Raw genomic sequence first — 23,865 nt, 5'->3', positions numbered from 1 at the left:
TTTGACATCGGATAGATGGAGAGAAGACATTTTTAAATGACAAGTTCTATAAAAATAATATGGCAAAAAGGAACAGGTCTGATTGTATTGGTCGGGCTGTTATTGAGCGTCCACTCCCGGCCGCTATCCCACTACTGCCCGATACGGAGACTTTTGGCTGCTGGGTTTCCCCCCTGGCCCGATTCGCCTCTCCTTAGTTAACCTGCACCCCCCAGACTCCTCCGGGGGGTCCATATTAATACCAGGCTTAGTGTGGACGTCCAGTCAACATGGACCACACAGTAACAGGACTCCCAACCTCAAACCATCCTCTGCACCCGACCTCCGAGTAGCCGGATTACAGGAGACGCCACGCTCCCAGTCGAAATGTTTGTTGAAATAGTAGAACTAGTAAATATATTTGTTGGATACTTTGTTCAAAACTCACTCATTCAACAATAAAAATTACTTTTACATAAAAATTGCATCTTATTATTATTATTTTTTTTTTAAATTTTGAATGTTTTTTGCTTTAAAATAATTATATTAGAAACATATCATACATTTTCATATAATCAATAGTAACTCCCTCTAATGAGTTTTGTTTTGAACTTTACATTGAAGATAAAGCGAGCATAGATGGCGCTTATATTAAGTTAATGGAGAAGTTAGGATTTTTGTTTCGATTTGATTATAGCTGTTAGCCTTAATGGCTTTGACATCGTAACCGCGAAAGGTGGGTGGCCCGATGGGTCCTACCCGTTAAATTCGGGCACGAATGGCACGGGGGGGTACGCCCGTCCCAAGGGTGCCTCTGAGAGGCCGGACCTTGATTTAAGACTTGGTTCAAGAGGAGGATGGCATCGGATGATGGGATAGCGACGTGTAAGAAATGGGCCCTCGACTTTGCCGGCGAAAGCGGTGTGTGTTGGTGTGGTAATTTTGGGTAGTGGGGGTATTTGTGTCTCATGTCTGTATGGTCTGTTGTTATTTTGTCCTCAGGGTCTAAGACGACGTTTTTAGGACGCCTCTTGTCTATCGGGGAGTTGGGAGATGGGGAACAGTCGTATGCTTTGACTAATAACGGATTGGAGGAGAAGTTAGTGCGTATGGACCTAGGTACTGCTCCCTAAATGATAATATTATTACGTAAAGCAAACATTTGCTATCCATTTTTAAAGAATTTTATTGATCTATAAATGTGGAATGTAACACTATTCAAGTTTTTAAGGAGAAGAAGTGCACTTAACAATTTTTTTATATCAAATGTTTTAGAATTAAGTTTAATCATTTAAAATGAAAATTATAGACGGAACATTAGGTCGATAAACTCTTATAATAAGTCAATCCATGAAGATTTCTCAATGTGTGTATTGTCACTAAATGTCAAACATTGCATTTAAAAAACAGTAAATTAATTATGGGCGAGTACCGACCTTTAGACGATATGTAGTGAGTTTCAATAGCCATTGCAGAGTAAACTTTTTGGCTGAAGTGGAATGCAAGTCGTTTTAATTTAATAACTATCCGTAAACTATTTTCTATTGATTTGAAAATTTGTTACAACATGGAAATTTGTTTTATAAACTAAATATATGATCTAAGAATGAGTTATCGAATTAAAAATCAAATATATGAAACGTTATATCGGAGCTGCGAATGATAATTTTGAAACAGACGAAAAGACCATAAACGAAGAGGTCAAGCCTGAATCTTGCATTTTATTTCTTGCATACAAAAAACTAAAGCGTTTTGTTTCTGGTATGTTTTATTCGAAAAAAAAACATGCAACTCTTATATTTATTATCTTATTATAAACGTGAAATTTGTTGAATATTCCTTTGTTATCGTCGTAACTGGTTTTTTAAATTCAAATATTATCAAAGTAATTATGAGGTAATTTTTTTTTTAATAAATTCGATTATTTATTCGGCAACTTCCGGTTGATATAAACTTTGACGGTCAAATTACATTAGAACGTATTGTATAACTTAATAGGATGCCTAAAATAAATCTTTATTATTTCTCATCGTATTTATTTTCGGTATTGCACTGGCAGTCTTCTCTTAACCATTAACAAGGACGCTGGCTTAATGCGTGCAGTGTGTGGCTGAATGTGTTGTATCTGTTTGGAAAAAATAATTGTTTATGGTAAGTATAGTGTATATAAATTTTAGTTAATTTTTGTGTTTTGACAACAACTATTTCCCTGTAATTTAATGTTTTTTGTTGTAAATTGTAAATTAAAAAAAACATTTGGTAACGAAAGATAAATAAAATTTTAAAGTTATACTAACAGCATTTTGTTTCAAGTTGAGCTTTACAAATTTTAAAAAATATTGATTTCCATTCGTTTTAAACTTAATGTTGATTATATATTGTACATCTATTATCTAATTATATACACATACAAAAACCTGTCAAGGGCGTGTCGAAGGTCCCGTAGTCGGTACTTTTGTTAAACTATTTTATATGATTTCATATTTTTTTTTAAATTTCATAAGTTTTTTGGTTTTTGGTTTAATGACGTTTAAACAAATAAAAAAATATTATAGAAACTATCAATTCTCCTTATGTAGAGTAACAATGGAGTCTCGTGATGAGCAATGAGCATATTTATAATTATCAAACAACTTGATGTGACCTTAACTCGTGAGGTGTCACACGGAACCCTAAATCACAAAAAACATTTTAATATCAGCAAAAGTTTAAACTATTGAAACCTTGAAATGATTTGCTGATGAGTGAATTATATGGTGACAAAAAATATGACCTCAGAGATGATTTTAACGCTACAACAATTTTATGAAATTAATATTACATTATGAATGAGTTTTATTTATATATTAATCGATATTTAGGCTCTTCAAATGTAATTTATATCTTGCAAAAAACTTATAACGAGAAACTCTAAATCGTTAGTGCTTTGACGACGTATTACTAGTCGGTGCGATTGAAGTTGATAGCACAAAAATGATCCTCGTCGGGAAACATATTCATATATTTAACAATATATTAGCTTATATTTGTTTAAATGAAATAATATAACCTACATCCATCAAATAAATGTGAATGTGAGATTATCGTTACTGTTGATAAATACGCGATTTATCAATATAATTTTATACTTTAATTCTCGAATCATAAAGTAGTAGATAGAATAGTATCGACTCGGAGAAATTATATAAATTAAAAATCGTGAAGTTAAATCAAAGGACATGCTTGATGGTTTTACTGTCGGTACGTAGTTAAAATGAAATCCTTCTTGAAGTGTATGTTCTCATACGAACAGAGGTCAAGTTAGTGTATCATATCGCTTCTATCCTGATACAGTTTGTCCACAATATTAGAACCATCGTGTTATTACGCCCAATATTTTATATTACACTTGTTTGCTCTCGTCTGACGTCAAATGCTGTGTTAATAGTTGTTAATGCTGAGATCACTATTTCCTTTGATCGGTTTTCGTAAAGGACCTCAATGGAATTTTTATTCTTGTAAATAAAGCTCTCAAATCTTCTTTTTCTTGTTATGATCTCAAAAATATTTGAATGTATTAAGAAAATAAAACCTGGTTATTTATTGCATGATATCGTTCGCATATTTAGGTCTACGAGAAAAGATGTTAAGTTTTTTCAGAAGAAATTCATTGGGTTTTGAAATATCATTATTTAAAATTCATTAAAATTTTTCTATGTATAAATGAATATAGAAAATATTAGGTTACTTCAAGTACACCTTAAAATTTGCAATAACTTTGTATACTGTATGCATATGTTTATAATATATTGCATCACTACGTAAATATGGGACTTCTTTTATACAATTTTTAGTAAGTGTGGCAGTCAGATAAATATTTTATTAATAATTACCTTTTATTTATTATTAAACGATAGTAAACATTCATTTATCCCCGGCGTCACCACCAGTCACAAATCATCAGCTCGGAATTTATTTGGTACATATTAAAATGAGTGACTAGGACTGTTACTTTAACTAATTGTTCTGTCCCCAATCACCTAATCGTTCTTAATATTGCTGGTCTTCTTATTACAAATCCCCATATATATAAGAGTATGAAATAAAATTCGAGAGATCAAGTATCACATGTCCTTGACATCTTTGTCGAATTAGAAAGGTTTGAAGGCCCATCCGTCCTAAGCAATCTCAGTAATTAAATTTATGAATAAAATTATACAAACTCTCATTCAGCTCAGTATGTTTTTGAACTACCCGTCTATCACCAGCTTACATGATTTTCTTCTTAGAAATCCTATCCGACTTATGTCGTATGAATCAATATAAGAAATTTATAATTGAGTTATTCGTGAGATGAGCTACATCTTAGTAAATGAGAAATTGTTTACTCTCATATTAAGATAATACCTGTATCCAGTAATAGACCAGTAATACATTTGCCAGAAAAATTAAATTGCTACGAACAAGGAGGCTTATTTTTGAAAAAAAAAAAAATACTTGGTAACTTTTTAGTAGATATTTTTTTTTTCATTTCGTTGAATTTTTTGTTTACTGAATTAAAATAACAGATTATTTTAATGGTATTTTACTATTCTCCTCTTGTTTTTCTTTCTTTAGCACTGAGAATATGAATCGGGTTTAGTGAAACATCATTGAAAATAAAATCGCCAATACCCCAGACTGTGATCTGGTAGCCGGTAGGTAACAACTAGAAGGTCTAGTTAAAGAAGACATTTTCGCCTAAAAACTTAATACATTACCATTATTTGTACCCATAATATAAATTTTGATCGTCACACTAATTGAGCAGCATTTTTTTTCATTCACACTTACGTTAATACCGTCACGTGTGATCTCGAAACGCGCCGATCCACTTTTGATAAACTATGAAATTATTGTATTGTATTACAATCTGTCTAGATTTTCTAACTTGCTATATTTTTCGCACTCCAGTCGAGAGCCAGGAGTCATGACATAAGTAAGTCGAGTTATAACTGTAAGTACCTTATGCAAAGTTTTGGAAATACTTATTTTTTTATAAATAATAAAGCGAAGAGAACTATTATGCAGAACGTATTTAAAATAACAAGGGTTATAACTCCTACTACTATTGTGTACTGAGTTTGTTGCATAATGTTATATAAAATACGACTACATTTGCTGAATAGGTGTAATAATTGCGTTATAAAAATAGAATTTAACATACAAATCTACTCAAACGTAATATACGTAGTCTAATATTACTTAATGGTTCAAAAGTTCATTAATCTATTCTCTATATATAGATCATACAAAATTATTCACGCACGTAACACATAAGCAGACAAAAGATAGGGAACGTTATGGAAGCGAGTAATTATCACACAATGGCGACTGAGTCATTGTTATTATAATTTTGACATCTTTTTGAACATCACACTTTGTGATTTAAAGTAAGACACGAAGTCAAAAGTGTAGTAGAATAATTAATAGAAATAGTGCGCTTAGCCAACGGCATAAATTACAAACATTCACGACTGTACGGAATGCTTAGCACAAGTTTGCATCGTCCCACTACATACAGAGCTTTAACAGGTTACCATTCATGAGACGAAACTTCTCAGCATTCCAAGGGTACAACGGAGGAGCTTTAACAGTGCCGGGGACTCGCCCACCCAGGTGTAGGTTAAACGCTCACTTCCGCTGTCCAAAAACCTCTCTCTACCTTACTAAATTTGAAATGAACCTACTAGTGCTGTCTTCGAAGTACGTTCCAAGAAAGAATTGATGTTAGTTCTGGACAGGCCCAAGTCTTCTAGTTGGTTATAAAGCTGATACACCTCTCGCTCCCACTTCTACCGTATAAAAATTTGGGATGAACCCATTTTGAGTTCGTTACTGAGCTCGTAATACTTATTGACGTTATATGTTACGTCATAGTATGGTGTTTGGGGATGTTGGTTTCATAAGGAACCGTAAGCTCTATTAACACAACGCGCTTTAAAATTTTCGAATACAGAAATATATGTCTGGTCTTGTCACACACTATTAACATAGGTTCTTGTAAAACTTAAAACATATATAATTATATATTTATCAAGTCATTTGAATATTCATTACGTTGCAACAAAATTTTTTAAGAAAAATATTTTTATTATAAGGAAAATAAAGCCAAGGAAATATCTCTTAGCGAATAACCACTTCATCTATTTGTTAATTGTTTACTTGGCAAATATTACGTCCATAATAATATAGATAATTTTAAAAGATTATACAACTAATGTTCCCTTGTATCTGATGTACATTGCCCAGCCTTATTTTTAAAAGGTTGGGTATTTGATTAAGAAATAGTTCTGCTACAAAACTGATATACAAAGAATTTAAACTTTTTATCAGCTTATATTTAAATTCTGTTCAAAGATATTGTCTGTTAGTCTGTCGATGAACGGCCTGGCTATTATTATAATATTTTAAATTGTCACTGAGAATTTTACGTACTTACACTGTTTAGAAAACAAACTGTTTTGGGGTGAAGAAAATAAACGGTAAGTTTTACAAACTTCAACTTTTTACTTTTATATTTAGTAATACAGATATTACAAATAACGAGATCAAAGATTTTCGCGAGTATTCATTTAAATGAAACTAGTATTATCCGGATTTACTACGCTGATTTTATTATTTAAAAACTACATAATCCCGACGTTTCGGTTTCTTTGCAGCAACCGTGATCACGGGCAGACGACGAAACGTCGGGATTATGTAGTTTTTAAATAATAAAATCCGCGTAGTAAATCCGAATTATACTAGTTTCATTTAAATATTACAAATAGTTTACCCAAGTTAGTGGATAAGCTAAGAAAGGGAAAAATAACACAATAGTTCAGCCGTTCGGTGTGTTTAGAGTGTGTTTACTAGGACGTGAAATAATTTAAATATTATATTTTATCTGTTTTCGTTGTTCAAAACTCGTAGACTTATTTCAACGAATTTTATAGTAATTTATTTGTTTCCAAAAAAAAATTTGTTTTATAGTATTGAAATATAATTTTCTTAGAATTTAAAATACACCTAATAAATGATTTTATATAGCATATTATTTTAATTACTCTAGATGAGATTGCAGACTGCAAAACTTTGGCTTTAAAATGTTTCTGTATAATTTATACGGGATCTTCCACGAGCCAATTTGGCTGGAGAAATAAGAATTGTTGAGATGCATTAACCTTTGCTCCTCTGGTAGAATTGGCCCACTCATATAAATAGGCAACCGCAAAAGAAATTGCCTCTTTTTTATTTGATAGGCATGTGTCCACAACGTGTCGAAATTTTGGACCTTCTGTATAGCTGCTTTCTAGATTTTTCCGTAATAAATTATCAAGAAAACACTGGTATTAAAATGCTATTAAATATAAATTATAATGTTCTCAGACTTATTAAATAAAATAAAAGATTTCTATAGTGTTTGTCAGGTAGTACATATATTATGTACTAATGATTATAGTGAAATATACCGAGTAGAAAAAGTTTTTTTGAAGCCATTTATTTTATTATTATATCTAGGTAAGGTCTTTTATAGGTAATGTATGCCTGAACGTGAATGTTGATTTACAGGTACCTAGGTACTCATTCCAGGCACTATATTATTTGAATATGTAAGCACATTTTCAAGTAGTTTTTTTTTAATATTTCGTGTGTCATGACAGTCAGTGTTTCCACCTGAACGATAATTCCGCAAAAAAAATTTTTACTGTAAAATATTTTTTGTTTCCGTGCAAACTATTTTTTCTTGTATGTATTTACATAAAATTAGCATATAATCTGAATATGTACATGATATTGTCTGGATATATATACATTTCTCAAGTCACTGCCAACTTAAGCAATTGCTCAATAGATCTTTGCTTATTTCTTTGTTATCTAGATGTCCGTGATCCGCGCGATAGCTGTGTTCTTGTGCGGGTTGTCTTGGACAGCTTGCAGGGCACAGATTTTGTTCCCAGGAGCATGCCCTGATGTGGCCGCGATGAGCGACTTTGATCCCAGCCGTGTGAGTCTAATTGTTTTATTGTTATAGTTTTTACTTGGCAGGCCAATATAATTATGATATGACACAGAACGAATGAGTAATAAAATAACTATTGCAAAAAGTGAAAATAATTTAATTTCTTTCTGTTTGTAACAGTTTTCTTAAGAAGGTATTACAACTTTATGTCAATATTTCACAATAATTGTATGGTCCTTACTGTTTCTGACATAACCTTTCTTGGATAACATGATTACACGGCCTTTCAGTATTTGGGGAAATGGTACGAAGCTGAAAAATACTTCGCAGCATTTGAGCTCGGTGGTACATGCATCACCGCCAATTACAAACTAAAGGATAATGGCGCCATCAGTGTTGTCAACGAGCAATTCAGCTTATTGTAAGTTTGATATTTAATATTTTCCTAGTTATATATTTACCAATGATTACTTTTAGTTCGGTGACAGGGTGATGTTGCTATTTTGTTTCAAATTATTCACTTTGCTGTCGCTATAATTATATAGTGTATCTATATTTTCTATACCTGATAACTGAGAGATTATAAATCTTACAATTATGTTTTTAACATTAAAGCAACGTTGTGCTATAGTTTAAAATAAGAGAATCTACAATGGAAAATTAATAAACACGAGCAGGTTTGAACCTGCTACCTTTGGATTTGCATTTAAGTTGATTTTTTTGCATGTAAGATGCTTTTTTATCAAACAGTTATCACCGCTCGATAGCATGATTCTGGAGGAAGGTTTTAGAATATAATTTGTTAAAGTTTTGTATTTATTTGGATGTACATATTTGTTGAAGATGTCGAGAAAAATGAGCCGTCGGAGAGCTTTTAACGCAGATGCTGCCTAAAGTCCTTGAGATATAACAAAATAATATATGGTGAAATTGTGTATCTTATATGGGTCTACGGAATAGTCCGCGGTGGCATATGTCTATACTATATCGTTTATTGAAAAGCTATTTACATAGATACGGTATTAAGTCTTATCAAAATAAATTACTTCGTTTTCAAGCCTACATCAGTATCCGTGAATTACTTTTTAAATCATTTAAATCTGGCGTACCATGTGAAAGTTATCATAATATAAGTTTAATCATTCTCAAAATTAAATAGGCTATTTTATATTTTTGTAAAGAGCCTTTGCTTATTAAAAAAATTATATTAAAGAACCGGCACGAAAAAGTCTATAACCGGTGAAGCTGTTCAAGTCAGTCGCTCGGAGCCAGCCAAGCTATCAGTGACCTTCTCTTCTCTGCCGGTCAACATACCGGCCCCCTACTGGATCGTGAGCACAGACTATGACTCCTACGCTCTAATATGGAGCTGCTACGACTTTGGGATATTTCATACAAGTACGTACCAAGTTAACCACGACTCCTCAAAATATGTATTACATATATCAATAAAAATTAATTCGCCTTATAAACTCTTAAGCTATTATGCTGCAAGCTGTACATACTGTTCGCCTGTGAGTATTAAACATGCATATCGTATAGCCACATACTCAAGTAAAATCAAAATACGGTTAAGAAAAGTAAAATATTGTAGTAGTAGCAATAAAATAAACTTTTTAAAGTGGTAATTATAATATGAGAGCTTACCCATTTCATTAATGTATTTTTTTATGTTTTCTCATACTGCGTAAAAGGTTATCTATTTATTAAAATGTAGAAAATTTTACCTCATGTATATTAATTGTTAACTAATCCTTGTTAAGTAACTTAAAAATAAGTAATAGTTGTTTGACAGTTGTCTGTGAGTTGTTCAGACAGAGCACACAACTAAAATAGCGTTGAATGTTTATAGAGGTCACATAATTGTGAAGTAACCTTCCATTATATTTGCGTTTATTAGTGGTATTTGAAATTTACGCCCGGCATTAATGAAGTATATAATAACCTCACCTGGGTATGTTTGAAACGATATCTTTGGCGTGAAACGACAAAGCGAGTCCGGTAGAAAGTAGTGAATTCTAAAAACAGCGAAATGACTATCATGGGTATAATACATAAATATTTTTTCAGTTTTTTTTTTAATTCAAACTTTTAATTTTTTTTAATTATTATGTATTTTTATGTTTCTTTTATTTTATTTCAATACAATGTTTTATTGATTGTTTTAAATGATCATTACAAACTTTGAAATTTCGTGTTACATTTCGCGACGAAAGCTCACAGGCCTTAGTCTGTATCTAGACTAAGATACATTGAATTTAAGTAATACTAAAGTATGTTTATATATTATCAAGTTGTTTAATGAAGAATGTTTTTATTTTAGGAAATGCTTGGATCCTGACTAGACAAAGAAAGCCTTCAGCATCGGTTTTGGACGAGGCCTACTCCGCCGCTGACAAGAACAACATCAACAGGTCCTACTTCATGAGGACGGATCAAACAAACTGCTCCGAGGATTCTTAAATTGACTCTAAACTAAAATTCAAAGGGTATCATATAAATTAAATACATTTGTATAAATTTAATTCAATAGTTGTTAATTTCCTTTTCACACAAACAATCATATTAAATGGCTACCGTTTTGTTATGAAGAACAGGCTTATGATAAGACATTGAATAAACGTTTTAGAGGTAGTTATTAAAAATGTAGATACCGTTTTAATGTCGTCAAACATTGACACAAGTGCTGAGATAAAATAATATTATCTTGAAAACAAAAAAAAAACAAATACTTTTTTTAGTTTTGTGATCAGAACTGACTATAATTTGAGAATATTCGTATTCTAAGCTACGGACTAAAATGTAAAAATTACTATTATACGTAATTGCACCCAAAATCATTTGGATATTTATGTTATTTAGAGTAACAAATAACTGACAGTCGCAAAGTTTTCCCATTTATCTTATAAATAATATAAAGAGAGATTGAATGAGCTATTTAGTGGAAGCAAGATAATTAATTCCTAAATGCTTAAAGCTCAAAATATTTTTAACGTTTTTAAGTCCGACGGCTTTGTCGGATAGGTAGGTACCTTGTAAGATTAACCAGCCAGTTTTCAACAATAACCTGCTAAAATAAATTACGATTTTTTTTTGTACTTATATCAACACACATTACTATAATGAAACAACGCTATTTAGTGCAGAACAGAACTAACGTTTTTATTTAAAGTAGTTTTGACGTTAACTAAACCATCACAGATGGCAGCACAAGTTCACAGATAACATTTTAGATATTACTTTTCTACACCCCCACTATATCTAACAATGTTATATTGATAAAAATCAGTATAATGAACAATTATTAACTTTAACATATGTGCTGAACCCCCAACTTATCCAATAAATAATAATGCTTATTAGAGCACAAGCTCTTTGTAAGTAAGTCAGCTGGCATCTCAGCTGATGGTAAATATTTAACATTCACAATATTATTATTTACACATTCTCTAGAAAAATGATAACGTATGTCAATGTGTTTGCTTCTCTTATGAAAGATTGGATTTTGAGTTAACTTTAATGCACTCTGGTTATCATTATATAATTCAATAGTGTACTTCTTATTAGTTATTTCAAACTGTAAATTTCTTAAATAAAGAGATTCCTTACATGCTTCAGTTAAAGCCATGTACTCGGCTTCACTGCTTGATAAAGCCACGGTCTTCTGTTTCTTTGTCTCCCAAGAAATTACACAACCTGACAAAGTGAAACAGAAACCCGTGTAGGATCTTCTATCAATAGTGTTCCCACCCCAATCAGCATCTACAAATCCTTCAATGACAGAGTTCCCATCTGCAGAAAATTTTAAACCATAATGTTTGGTCAATTTTAAATATCGCAATATGCGTTTTACATATGAACAATGCTGTTTGGTATAGGAATTATTAAATTGACTTAAAAAGCTAACTGCAAATGCAATGTCTGGCCTTGTAAGAACCGCTAAATACATTAAAGAACCTATCATTTGTTGATAAGGAAACAATAACTTATCTACATTATTCTCATCTTTAGATGCATGTAACTTAGTCTCCATTGGAGTTTGAACAGTTTTACATTGACTCATTTTGAATTTAAGTAACAGCTGATCAATATAATCTTCCTGACTTATTGATATTGTTTTCTCACATTTATTTACTTTTACATTTACTCCAAGACATTTCTTGATTTCACCTAAATCTTTAATTTTAAAATTGTCAGATAAAACATCTTTTAAGTGCTTAGTAGCTATAATATCATTTGAAAAAATGAAGAAATCGTCGACATACAGAGTAACAATAGTTTTTAACTTATCCTGTGTTTTCAAAAACATACAAGGTTCTATCTTAGATTTAACAAAGCCAATTTTTAAAAGACATTCCTCTACTCTCTTGTACCATACTCTTGAAGACTGTTTTAAACCATACATAGATTTCTTTAATTTAAGAACTTGACCTTTCTCTACTTTCTCAGAAAAACCTTCAGGTATTTGTATATAAATGTCTTCTTCAAGAATTCCATACAAGAAAGCAGTTGTCACATCAAGATGTGTTATATCAAGATTAAGTTGAACAGACAGAGCAAATAAAAGCCGCAATGTGGTATGCCTCACTACAGGTGAGAAAGTGTCAGTATAGTCCACACCTTGAACTTGTGAAAAACCTTTCGCCACTAAACGCGCACGAAACCGAATGTTATTATCACAATCATATTTTTTACGTAACACCCACTTGCACTTTACAACTCTAACATCTTGAGGAGGATTGCTAATCTCCCATGCATCATTCTCTTTGAAACTTTGTAACTCTTCAGCCATAGCTATTTTCCACTGTTCTTTTTCAGGTCCGGCTAAGGCATCCTGAAGAGACAATCCTGTCACATCATCATATGTGCTCTCACCAGCACAAAAATTTGAACATTTGAACCTGTCTGGTTGCTTCCTCTCTCGTGTAGGTCTTTGAGGTCTAATCTGCGGGATATCTTCAGCTTCAGAATCACTAGGTTTATATGTCTCATCAACCACATCCAGAAATGTGTCCTCTGAGCTATCTGTGTGGTCAGATTCCGAGTTTGGTTCATCTATATTAACTTCTTCTTCCCCCACTGAATCAAAACTCTGAGAGGAAACTTCCATCTGACATTCAGATTTTGATTCCTGCTCTATTATAACCACATCTCTACTAGTCAATATTTTCTTTGTTTCTGGGTTATACAGCCTGTATCCCTTTATGTTTTCTGGATATCCAAGGAGAATGCATTTTTCTGACTTCTTGTCCCATTTCTTGCGCTTCTCTTTAGCTACATGGACCATTGCAGTACTACCGAAGATTCTGATATGGCTTATGTCGGGCTGACAGCCAGTCCATATCTCATACGGTGTCTTATTACCCAATGCTGCAGCCACGCTTCGATTCTGTAGATATACTGCCGTGTTAGTAGCCTCACCCCAGAATTCTTTCCCTAGGTTGGCATCAAAGAGTAAGCATCTTGCCTTTTCAACAATAGTACGATTGAATCGCTCACATAATCCATTTTGCTGCGGTGTGTATAGATTACTTTTTTGGTGTATTATGCCAGCACCTTTTAAATGATTGTCAAACTCTTTATTACAGTATTCTAATCCATTATCACTCCTTAATACTTTGATTGTCTTCTTAGTTTGATTTTCCACCTGGGCTTTGAATTCTTTGAAACACCTCAAAGCCTCATTCTTGTGTTTTAGAAAATAAACAAACACCATTCGACTACAATCATCGACAAACAACAAGAAGTATTTGGATCCTCCTATGGATATATTTTCCATAGGCCCACAGATATCTGTATGGACTATATCTAATAGGTCACTGCTTCTCTGATTGATACTCTTGAAAGGTAACCGACACTGTTTGCCTTCGCAACATGTATCACATGAAGATTTACCAATATCCACTTTTTCATCAAAAGACATACCCTGTACTGCAGTCTTCATCTGATTCAGGTAGTCTTTATTAATGTGTCCTAATCTGCGATGCCATGTAACACCTGATACAACTGATGCAGCCAAATGTTCCTGGTTTTGTAAGTTTACTTTGTACACTCCATTTTCTAGTAATGCTGTTGCTACTAACTTATTATTTTTGTTATATACCGAGCAACTACTATCAGAAAAAGATACCTTGTTTCCTTTGCTTATGAGTTGGCTGACTGATAGCAAGTTAGTCGCCAGACTTGGAACACAATAAACGTCTTCAACCATAATTTCGTAATCAATATCACCAGTTGTAGTTATAATTTTCACATCGCCAGAACACAAAACTGACAACTTTTCACTGTTCGCAACGATAATTTCCTGTTTCTGATCATACGACGCATTCATAACCAAACTTTCATTTGCCGTAAGGTGTACACTGGCTCCAGAGTCAATATACCATGCATTTTTACTGAAATTCCCGCTCAGGAACACAGCACTAAACGCATTAGACTGCATTCGGGGTTTTTCCTTGAAGTTCGACGCGTTATTTTCGTTATTAGTACATTGATTTCTATAATGGCCTTTTTGTTTACATCTGTAACATGTCACGTTTGACTTTGACGTATCGGCAGTGCTACCAACATTGACATTTTTTCTTGACGCCATTTTATTTTTCTTGTACTTAGAATTCGAACGAGCTGCGAACGCGCCGCCAACTTCATCACGTTCCTCTATGGTTGACTCCATGTCTAACAATTTCGATTTGATAGAATCAGCCGTTATGCTAATGCCTGAATGCTCAATTGCCATGATCATCGGTGAAAATCGATCCGGCAATCCTGCTAATAACAATGAGCCTGTCCACTGGTCATTTATTTCAAAACCCGTGCCACTTAATTTTTGAGCCGTGTCAATAATTTGAGTCACGTAGGACGTCATTGAACTGCAGTTTTCCAATCTTATCGAAATTAGATTTCGTAACAGATTTATCCTTCTTGAAAAACCGTTGTCATCGAATAACTGTTGTAGTTTATCCCAGAGTTCTTTCGTTGTTCTTACACTTTTCACATGTACAAACAAAGACGGGTCGATTGTCATAATCAATTTTGCTCGAGTTTTCTCGTCGTCTGCAGCTCCTACTACAGCTCCTTCTGGCTTTACACAATGTTTCATGCCTTCAAGGATTAGGAAATTCTCTGCCGCGAAGCTCCACTCGCTGTAATTTTCCCGCCCGCGTAATTTGGGTACATTTACCAAGTAGTTTGCCGCCATCGTAATTCTGAATAAAATACTTTTATTTCACGAATGTCCAGCCAATCTACACAACACAGTGTAAACGCGTGTCGAAACAGTCTTTTTAACACTCGTACCGTGACGAAATACTTGTTAAAAAAACTACTTTTCATTAATTTTCTGGGCCCATAACCTATAATGAAACAACGCTATTTAGTGCAGAACAGAACTAACGTTTTTATTTAAAGTAGTTTTGACGTTAACTAAACCATCACAGATGGCAGCACAAGTTCACAGATAACATTTTAGATATTACTTTTCTACAATTACACGTGAGTGGAGGCGAGTAAATATGTTTGATTATAAATTAAACAAAGACGTACCTATAGGTGAGAATTGGTTTATTTTAAATCATTTGGTATTTCAATAATAAAAAAAAGTTTATTCTCTAAAAAAACTTACGAGATTGAAGAGGCTTTTTATATAAAGCCGACAATAAGGTCTGGATTAAAGACGATAAAATGCGAGGGTAGTATAAAATTTTAATTCCGTTAAAGTTACGTTTATTCTTTCCCGATATAAAAAAACCGATACAATCAGCGGCGTCAAGTGCAAGCTAAGATTATAAATAAGAGTAGGAAATTAACTCTCGTAATTTATCAATATAATTTAATACGCCGACAGTTAATCGCTTCGAACTTACAAATAGTCGTAAATCATACGTTAGCGCCTACCAAAACTAAAACATGATTTGTGGAATATTTAAGTAGGCGAACTGTCGTCCGAGTGCCAACTTTTCCGTTTCTCTTGAGTCGCTTCGTCATAGGTCGGCGGTAAGTTGTCACTTTTCGTCTTAACAGCGATCTTTGGCGTGGGAGCGAGACGGTCTTCCTCAGCTTCCTCTGGGATGGAGTCGCGTCGGCGGTCGTATTCTGATAGCACCGGCTGAGAGATGTTGTTCCTTTGGGTCAGTTTTGGAGCGCTGTTTGCTAACTGGAGAACAAAATCAGTTATTGCAATTAAAACTTATTAATTAAATCTTCTCTAACACGAGTTCGACTAAAACTTCTGTCCTTAGAATATCATTCCCCTCACATTTGACTATTCAATATAATTTTATTGAGCTGCTTGAGTGTTAGAATGTTAGTATTGTTTTTTGCGTTCTTATAAATTCATTTTTAATCAATATTATAATTCACAGAGTAAGCCCAGTCTCTAGATAAAGTTATCAAGAAGCATTCCTATGACGGCTGTTCGCCTGGATATTTTAATCAAGGTCTTACGTACTATTTGTCATGGGATGTATATAATAATCTTCAATTATTTGCAAGTACTTAAAATATATATTTTAAATATTGTTCATGTATTTATTTCTAGATAAATATTATTCTTTTAATTAAAACAAATGACGTTTTAATATAGTTTTTAAGCTTTTTGGAATGAAAACGCAAAAACCAACTGCAAATTGGTAATGGTTTTATGTATTTTTTTACGATTCTTGTTTTTGGGTTTCAGAGGTTAGTAAAAAGGACCATGAGAATATTTAACAAACTTCAAAATAAAGATATCTATTTCCTACCATTGACCCAAGCTGTAAACTTAAGGTTTTAGAATCTGGATTAAATCACAAGGTCTGTGGTTGCGTGTACCTTGTAGTGGTTCGTGGGTCTGTTCTGGCTGGACAGCACCGGATTGGAGATGATTCGTCGGTTAGCGGCTACATCGAGGGCGGCTCGTAGGAGGTCTACCTTGTTGGTTTTGGGAGAAATCTCGATGTTGCTGCAACGTCTCTGACTGCTGCTGCCGCTGCGACTGCGGCACAGTTCGTTGATGTCGCCCTGAGACAGCTGCGGCACATACGTAAATGACATCCCTTACTGTTGTATTATTTTATTGTGTTTTTATTTACTTTGCATGTAATGTTCGTACAGGCGTTGGGATGAGGATAATTATGAAATCAATAGATAGCATGAAAACTTGTTATTGTTTTTGTTATGAGAAATTTTTGTTAGTAGAAATGTATTAGAAGTGATTTGAATGTAATGAGATCTAAGACTTCCGCGAGTATTCAATTAAATGAAAATAATATATTTCAGATTACTATCCGTGATCATGCTTGCAGCAAAGTAACCGAGACGTCGGGACTCGGGAGTATGTAGTTTTTAAAATAATAAAATATGCGTAATAATCCCAAAAATATTAGTTTCGTTTAAGTCATTTGAGTGTATTTATTTTTAGTCAATTTGTTGTAGGTTTTTCTTATTTTAAAAATTAAATGTCAACAAGTCAAGGTAGTTTTATTCTTATCAACATATACTAGGTACTTTTAGCGTATGTAGTAATACTACCACTATATAATAGGTACTGAGCAGTAGTTAATCTTACCCTGGGTCTGTCCGCCCTTGACAACGAGTGTAAGGACCCCAGTGGATTGAACCGTGTGATGATGTGAAGTCTCTCCAAAGACACCATGGTGCCGGCGTCCTTCCGTAATGGACTCGACGTCAACTTGTCACCTTCACCACTCTCTGCATCAATCAATCATAGCATACAAAACTAAACCAGCCCACAATACACTTTAATTGAGTTATAAATAGAATATTGTGTGTCAGTTAATTTAGATTATATTAAATATGTCAATCGTTAAAGTCAATTATATAAATGTTCAACTATTCCTCAACAATATAATTTATTACTATAGATTGTAGCAAAAAACAACTAAATTCTATAATGAAAGTATCAGTAGAAATTATTGCGAAAGTTGTTTTAAACAATCTATCAACCTGTATCCGGTTCAGACGAGATGTGGATGCCCTTCATATTGATCTTCCTCAGCCAGAAGTAGTGTAGAAGACCGTAGGTTACTCCTCCAAGGAAGGCGATCAATCCCATATAACGAAAGGCCTCCCGTGTACCCAGAGAGGCTATCAAGAGCCCGCCACCGAAACTACCACTGCCACGACCTATTATTATTATACAATTATTATATACTCTAAATTCGTTGAGAACTTTTTAATAAGGCATCTGAGTCATAATTACCAACATAACAAGAACAAATAGGTTCCGAGTAAAGCAACAAAAATACCACTCTACAGTAACAAGATAGGGCAACAGTAATTTTACTGACCAAGACTGAAATGGGCCATTCCCAATACTCCGATGAGAGTAGCCAGTAAACTCTTGGGTGCCAACATTGCACAGTATGTCGCCGCGGCCACCCACATTAGATGTACGGACAGTGATTCCATGGCCTCGAAGGGGAAACACCACCAGGAATCCCTACAGGACACCAAACGGTTGAATTATTTAATTTATGCCCTTTGTGCATACAAAATGGGAGCAGTACGAGTGTAGTGTATATTCCACCAATGTCACGTAGAAAAAAGTATTTATATTGATTAATATTTAAGTAAGAGTTCTTGCCATGGATATTACATACATATAAAGTATCTTTAACATCAGTTTTCATGAACTTTAGCGTCATTTAATCAGTTAAGTAGTACGTAACAAAGAAGAGTACAAATATGACATTATGGTTTAAGTGACAAGGATTTTTTTCGAAAAATAAACGGTGTGATTGAAGTTCAAAATAAAAAAAATTGATAGATATGTCAAAAAGTTTCGATTACCTAGTTGACAACGGGTCAAATGTACCTGGGTGATTTTTCCCTATCACAGTCAGGTTCACGTCTCATTATTTTATAAAACTTAAAACTTAGTATGTAGTAAAAATTAAATTTAAATAATATTTTAAGGTAAATAACAAAAAGATTAAATGCAGACTATATGAGAATAAAGCAAGGCATTTACAGATATGATGTGAAAATGTCCGTAATAGATGGACCTCTCATTTTATTGTTAGCACACAGTTAATGGCTGTTACACCTACACAAAACCGCTGCGCTCATAAACTTGACAATGTCTTATCGTCGTTACAACATTACCTTAGCAAATGTGATTTAAATGAAAAAGGACAAAATTAAGTACATCAGATGGGATTCTTAACTTATCAAACATACTGAGACCTGCGATAATCTAAACGTGGCCTTTTATCACGGGCTATTTGTATTATGAAGCTATTAGTGTTATTTGCAACACAAATAACTTCTAAGTTATAATTAGTCATCAATGGCACATAATAAATAAGATAGTTGCCGTTATCAGATAAACAACCCATTGTTATGTCACCGACTATTTGATCGTTCACGACTAAATTTAACCAACAGTGTAAATGTTCCCAGTTACGTTAACGGGACATAAACATGTTATTTGGTGTTATCACATACATATCATGCATTAAATTGCATACAGGGTAATAATTTGATATTAACAGTTACTTTTTTGTTTAACTTCGTTTACAGTTCAGATTCTACCTACCCTCAAATTTTTTCCCTGAAGTTACGGCAAGTCATTCGTCATCATAAATCTTGAATCTCCGATATGATATGATATGATATGATATGATATGATATAATATGATATGATATGATATTTAAATAATTAACTCACTCGATGAATGAATATCCGACGAGGCGAGCGGCGTGCGAGAAGAATGCGATGATGATGACGTTGACGTGCCCTATACGAGATGTGATCGCTTCAGCACCGTACAGGAACGGAATGCTGCTGAGGGTTCCCACTGTTACTGTAATACCTGAACGAACATACAGACACACGTGTTTAATAAATATATACAGATACCTTTATATTGCTCTGTCTTTACGATCGCTTTTTGTTTAAAAGATATGATGAAATCCTTCATTGTCAAAGAGGGACCAATGGCTCACTTTGGTCTTAGCTAATGTTAAAAGTTCTTTGTATGTTTATATCACTGTATAAATAATCAAACGTTAATAAAGACATGAAGCTACTATGGAATATTTTTGTCAATGATAGAATTTATAAACACGTCAAATTCTTTTGTTGTATACTATACGTTAGGTTATGGCTCACCGAGCAAAAAGTTCGGAGCTCCTAGTTCCTTCAAATACAAGAACAAGTATGATTCGATGAAACCCCAAAAATTTCCAAGTAAGAATAAGAAGAATATAAATATTATAATATGTGGCATCTTTATAATGTTCACGAGGTCGTGTAAGAGATTGTCCGCTGGAAGTTTAGCTCCTAGAGGCATCACGGCCACGGTTATGGCCGATATCAGGAGCAAGACATCGTATGTATAGAAAGCGGCCGAGTAATCTGTGTATCCTGAGACAGAACGGTGCAAACATTAATAACGTCGTCAATGTCAATTGAGATAACGATGTCAAAATGCTACTCACCGACTTGTTTGCTCCTCATATCTATGAGCATGCCTGTGATAGGTGAAAATATTGCCATTCCGATACTAGAGAAGAGCCTTTCTCTTCCGAAGTCACCACCGTATTTTTGTATCATGGTAAGAGCTATGGGATCCATAATAGTTACGCCTGCGGATAACATTATAGTGCCCATGAAGCGTAAAAAGAAATAAATGTAAAATGTTTTATCATCGCTTTCCTTGTAATCGGGGGGACATATTTCTGGACCTCCTTTTCTGAAATTATATTTCATTTATTTTATTTCATAATTAAACGCAGGTTAGTTTATAGCCAGCGATTAAGAGATACCTAAAATCACATTTCTGAACCATGCAGTCTGCCGACAAGGTCTCCAGTCGCTGCTGTGACAGTTTTGTCATATTGTGCAACATAACTAGACCACCGCATCTTAAATCCTCCTTATCTAACGCTGTAATATTTACACCGTGGGCAATCAGAAGTTTCTCACCGAACCTTGTTCTGAAATCTGTAACTGTATCGTTGTCGTCCTGGAACGGAACAGAGGCGTAAACGTATTGAATAATTATGAGTATTATAAATATAGATAATATTGTTAGGAAACGTTTACATTCATATATGTAAATATAACACATTACACACCCTTTCCATTTCAATGCCCAGTTGTTCTTTAGGCTCACCCAAATCATCGTGTACTTCTATCAAGAAAAATGCGGCGTCATTATAGACCTCCTCGTCATCAGTTATATTTAAAAAACTGAAATAACATAACCATTTATTTACTAGTACTATGAGTATAGTCTATTAATTAAGAGGGGGGGGGGGTTATGTATTTAAGCTTTTTTCCCATCTACCACAACAAAATCCAAAATAGTCCGTTGTTGAAGAATATCTTAGAGTATTATTATTTTTTAACAGCTATATAATAGTCAAATAAAATTTTGTTCCTTTTTCATACGTATCGATGTTATCATATCATAAATTAGAGGTTTAAGGAAGGCTTAACAATCATGGAAACTGTTTGTAAAAACGTTTTTTTGCTATTTGCTGAACTATTAATAGGATTTTTTGTAAGGTAATATGACGCAAAAGAAAATCGTTACATTCGTACCTGCTGTTGGAGAGATTTGGTGGATTAATTTTGTGTGATATATGAAAGTCAATATCGTCCTGGTCATCGCTGGGGTCGTTGGTGGGACTCTTAGTGGGTCCGGACAGCATACAATGATCGTCACAGCGGTCAAGGACAAAGTCCACTTGTTCGTCCTCATCCGGACACTCTCTACTGGGACAAGGGCTCCACCATATCTATTGTAGATTAAAGTAAACAATAACTTTCCTACTAAACCATTATTTGATGTTAACAAATGATACGGTCAGAAAACAAATAAACACCGTCTTGTACGATAACAACAGTATTCAAGTACTAATTGATATATTGACCGTCTCGATCGCTGATAAACATGTGAATCCATAGGCACTTCGACATAAGAATTTAGGTTTATTCTCTTAACTAACCCAAAGAGCAGCGCTATATGTACAAGTTTGTTAATCCGTCCTGAGGCCGGATGAGGTCGATTTGCTTAAATTCTTAGAGGACAAGAGGTAAGTTTGTAGCCGCAAGGAACAATTCCTATAGCGATGATTTTGAAACAATTTAATGTGCTATGAAATACCTCAACGCTCCGCTTTATCGGATGTCGCATGACGTAAGCAGATGGCATTACTCCTGGCGTTTCCTGATGAGGGATGAGAAGGAGTGAATGATGGAATGCTGCGTTTAGGATCAGAGCTGTGATTACCACCGGTTTGTACTCTCCAAAACGATCCACAAGAAATCCTAAAAAGAAAAAAAATATTGCCTAATGTAATACGATTCCTTCCTATAATTTCTTATTCATTTTAATTTAGGTACAAAAATTTTTATAATGAAATAGTTCAAACCCTACTTTTTTAAAAAGGGCATTAGATTTTTAAATAAGTTGGTAACCCTTTATAAGTCACCTTGAACATGAATACCTTCTATTTTATCCTAGGTTTGTAAACTTACCTGTAATAGGAGGACTTAAAAATGTTGTGAATGGCAATGCTAAATACACAAAAGAAATTTCTGGTACAGTGAGCCCTATACTTTGCATATGAATCGTCAAATACGGCAAAAGAGATGCTGTGGCTCCATACATCACAAATAAAGTCACTTTTAACATAATCAGATTTGGATTGATCCGAAAGAAAACGATCATCCGCTGCCAACATCCTGGAGAGTCCTCAGTGTCTTCCTCCATGGATGTGTTGTCTTCGTTATATTTTTTTGAAATGTCGTCTAATGATTTAGCCATTTTTAGTGTGCGACGCATTCACATTTTAATATTTAAGAATTAGAGTTTGTCCGCGGGCTGTATCTTATCGACTGGCGCCGTGTTATGCGGCGGAGGTTTAGATGACGACTATTTATTTAAGGATTACTTTCTGTGGCAGCTGGAAGCCAGGATGGTCCCGAGCTCCCGAACGACTGCGATCAAGCCACGGCGGACGGGACGACAATTTACAAATAATAGCAAATTATCTCCGTTTAAGAAGTGTCACGGCGATTGGTGGGGATACTGGCTAAATCGACTGGTGATCTTAAGACCTTGCGGGTAATAGCTGAGGTCGGGGCGCTGCTGATGGGTCTTAGTTCCCGTTATGAAGTAGTTCGCGAAATAGTGTGCAATTTACCGCCAGCGACAAAGTAAGTTACAATTTTATATTGGTAATTTTTTACGATATTATCAATATTCAAACATTCTAAATCATAGATTTGAAAATATCAATAACAATTTCTTTGCATAGTTCAACCAAATGTCGTAAATAACCGACAGAGAGATTTCCCAAAAACTTCCGAATAAACAAATACTAACCTTCATAAAAGCGTCTGCCTGCCAAGGAATTAAATATGTGATGTATATGACGTATTTAAATTAAACTTCCGACAAACGCAATAGTCGCATTATACGTCTTAATACTTGCAAATTTCACATATTCTAATGCGCAAATTTAAAGATTATAATGCTTGCAAACAATGTATTAGTACATATGTAGGAAACTTTAAAAAGAATTATTAAAACGGGTTCTGTAATCATAGGTAAAAATTATACTCTGATTAAGCTTTCTTATTGTTAATTTCTTTTACATCGTTGGATTATGAAAATCGTATTATGAGGTTATATTGAAACAAGAGAATAATAACGACAAAAGCAAATAAGGTATCAAAAAGAGTTTATTTTAAATATTTACTTCGAAAATACATATGTATGTGTATATATTTTCATTTTAGTTTTATTCATTGTAATCAGGTTAAATGTATTTATTATTAAATGTTATAAATCAAACAAAAAAACCATTCGTTAAGTAAGGTATCTATATAATTGGTATTACGTCATTCAGGATCATTTTTCCGCCATCTAGTATCGAATAGCGTAACTTTGTTGGTAAGACAGATAAAA

General features: G+C 33.8%; 2 protein-coding genes and 1 long non-coding RNA gene across 4 annotated transcripts; 2 read left to right on the top strand and 1 right to left on the bottom strand.

Moving 5' to 3' along the window:
• Window positions 1-1,991: 1,991 nt before the first annotated feature.
• On the top strand, window positions 1,992-10,467 carry LOC116779231 (apolipoprotein D-like). 2 transcript variants are annotated; one of them, XM_032673436.2, is made up of 5 exons: window positions 1,992-2,130; window positions 7,862-7,987; window positions 8,233-8,363; window positions 9,156-9,340; window positions 10,266-10,467. In XM_032673436.2, exons 1-5 carry the CDS (start codon window positions 2,128-2,130, stop codon window positions 10,403-10,405), a joined length of 585 nt encoding a protein of 194 aa, XP_032529327.2. In that variant the 5' UTR covers window positions 1,992-2,127; the 3' UTR covers window positions 10,406-10,467. The 2 variants fall into 2 exon arrangements, with proteins under 2 accessions (XP_032529327.2, XP_061385933.1); XM_061529949.1 differs by lacking the exon at window positions 1,992-2,130 and adding an exon at window positions 6,369-6,482.
• Window positions 10,468-15,631: 5,164 nt separating this feature from the next.
• LOC116778695 (uncharacterized) lies at window positions 15,632-22,906 on the bottom strand. Its single transcript, XM_061529948.1, has 13 exons — window positions 22,431-22,906; window positions 22,057-22,220; window positions 21,492-21,688; window positions 21,023-21,137; window positions 20,711-20,910; window positions 20,384-20,637; window positions 20,055-20,309; window positions 19,611-19,755; window positions 18,229-18,380; window positions 17,885-18,064; window positions 17,487-17,629; window positions 16,751-16,948; window positions 15,632-16,094 (listed from the first exon to the last, which is right to left on the bottom strand). The coding sequence occupies exons 1-13, from the start codon at window positions 22,735-22,737 to the stop codon at window positions 15,864-15,866; spliced, it is 2,541 nt and encodes an 846-aa protein (XP_061385932.1). The 5' UTR covers window positions 22,738-22,906; the 3' UTR covers window positions 15,632-15,863.
• LOC133320886 (uncharacterized) lies at window positions 16,094-17,391 on the top strand. The gene is made up of 2 exons (XR_009753984.1): window positions 16,094-16,243; window positions 16,314-17,391. It is a non-coding gene; the product is annotated as an uncharacterized LOC133320886 (long non-coding RNA).
• Window positions 22,907-23,865: the final 959 nt, after the last annotated feature.

Source organism: Danaus plexippus, chromosome 6, assembly GCF_018135715.1.
Source record: "Danaus plexippus chromosome 6, MEX_DaPlex, whole genome shotgun sequence".
Classification (NCBI taxonomy): domain Eukaryota; kingdom Metazoa; phylum Arthropoda; class Insecta; order Lepidoptera; family Nymphalidae; genus Danaus; species Danaus plexippus.
This window is presented reverse-complemented; position numbering and strand designations above follow the sequence as displayed.

Excerpts from the sequence above, each read along its gene's own strand:
- LOC116779231 (XM_032673436.2), top strand. Across the intron at positions 7,988-8,232 it reads GCGACTTTGATCCCAGCCGT|TATTTGGGGAAATGGTACGA; the intron begins GTGAGTCTAATT and ends ACGGCCTTTCAG. Across the intron at positions 9,341-10,265 it reads CTTTGGGATATTTCATACAA|GAAATGCTTGGATCCTGACT; the intron begins GTACGTACCAAG and ends TTTTTATTTTAG.
- LOC116778695 (XM_061529948.1), bottom strand. The coding sequence starts at position 22,737 with ATGCGTCGCACACTAAAAATGGCTAAATCATTAGACGACATTTCAAAA. Across the intron at positions 20,310-20,383 it reads TATGAGGAGCAAACAAGTCG|GATACACAGATTACTCGGCC; the intron begins GTGAGTAGCATT and ends GTTCTGTCTCAG. Across the intron at positions 18,065-18,228 it reads AATGGCCCATTTCAGTCTTG|GTCGTGGCAGTGGTAGTTTC; the intron begins GTCAGTAAAATT and ends TAATAATAATAG.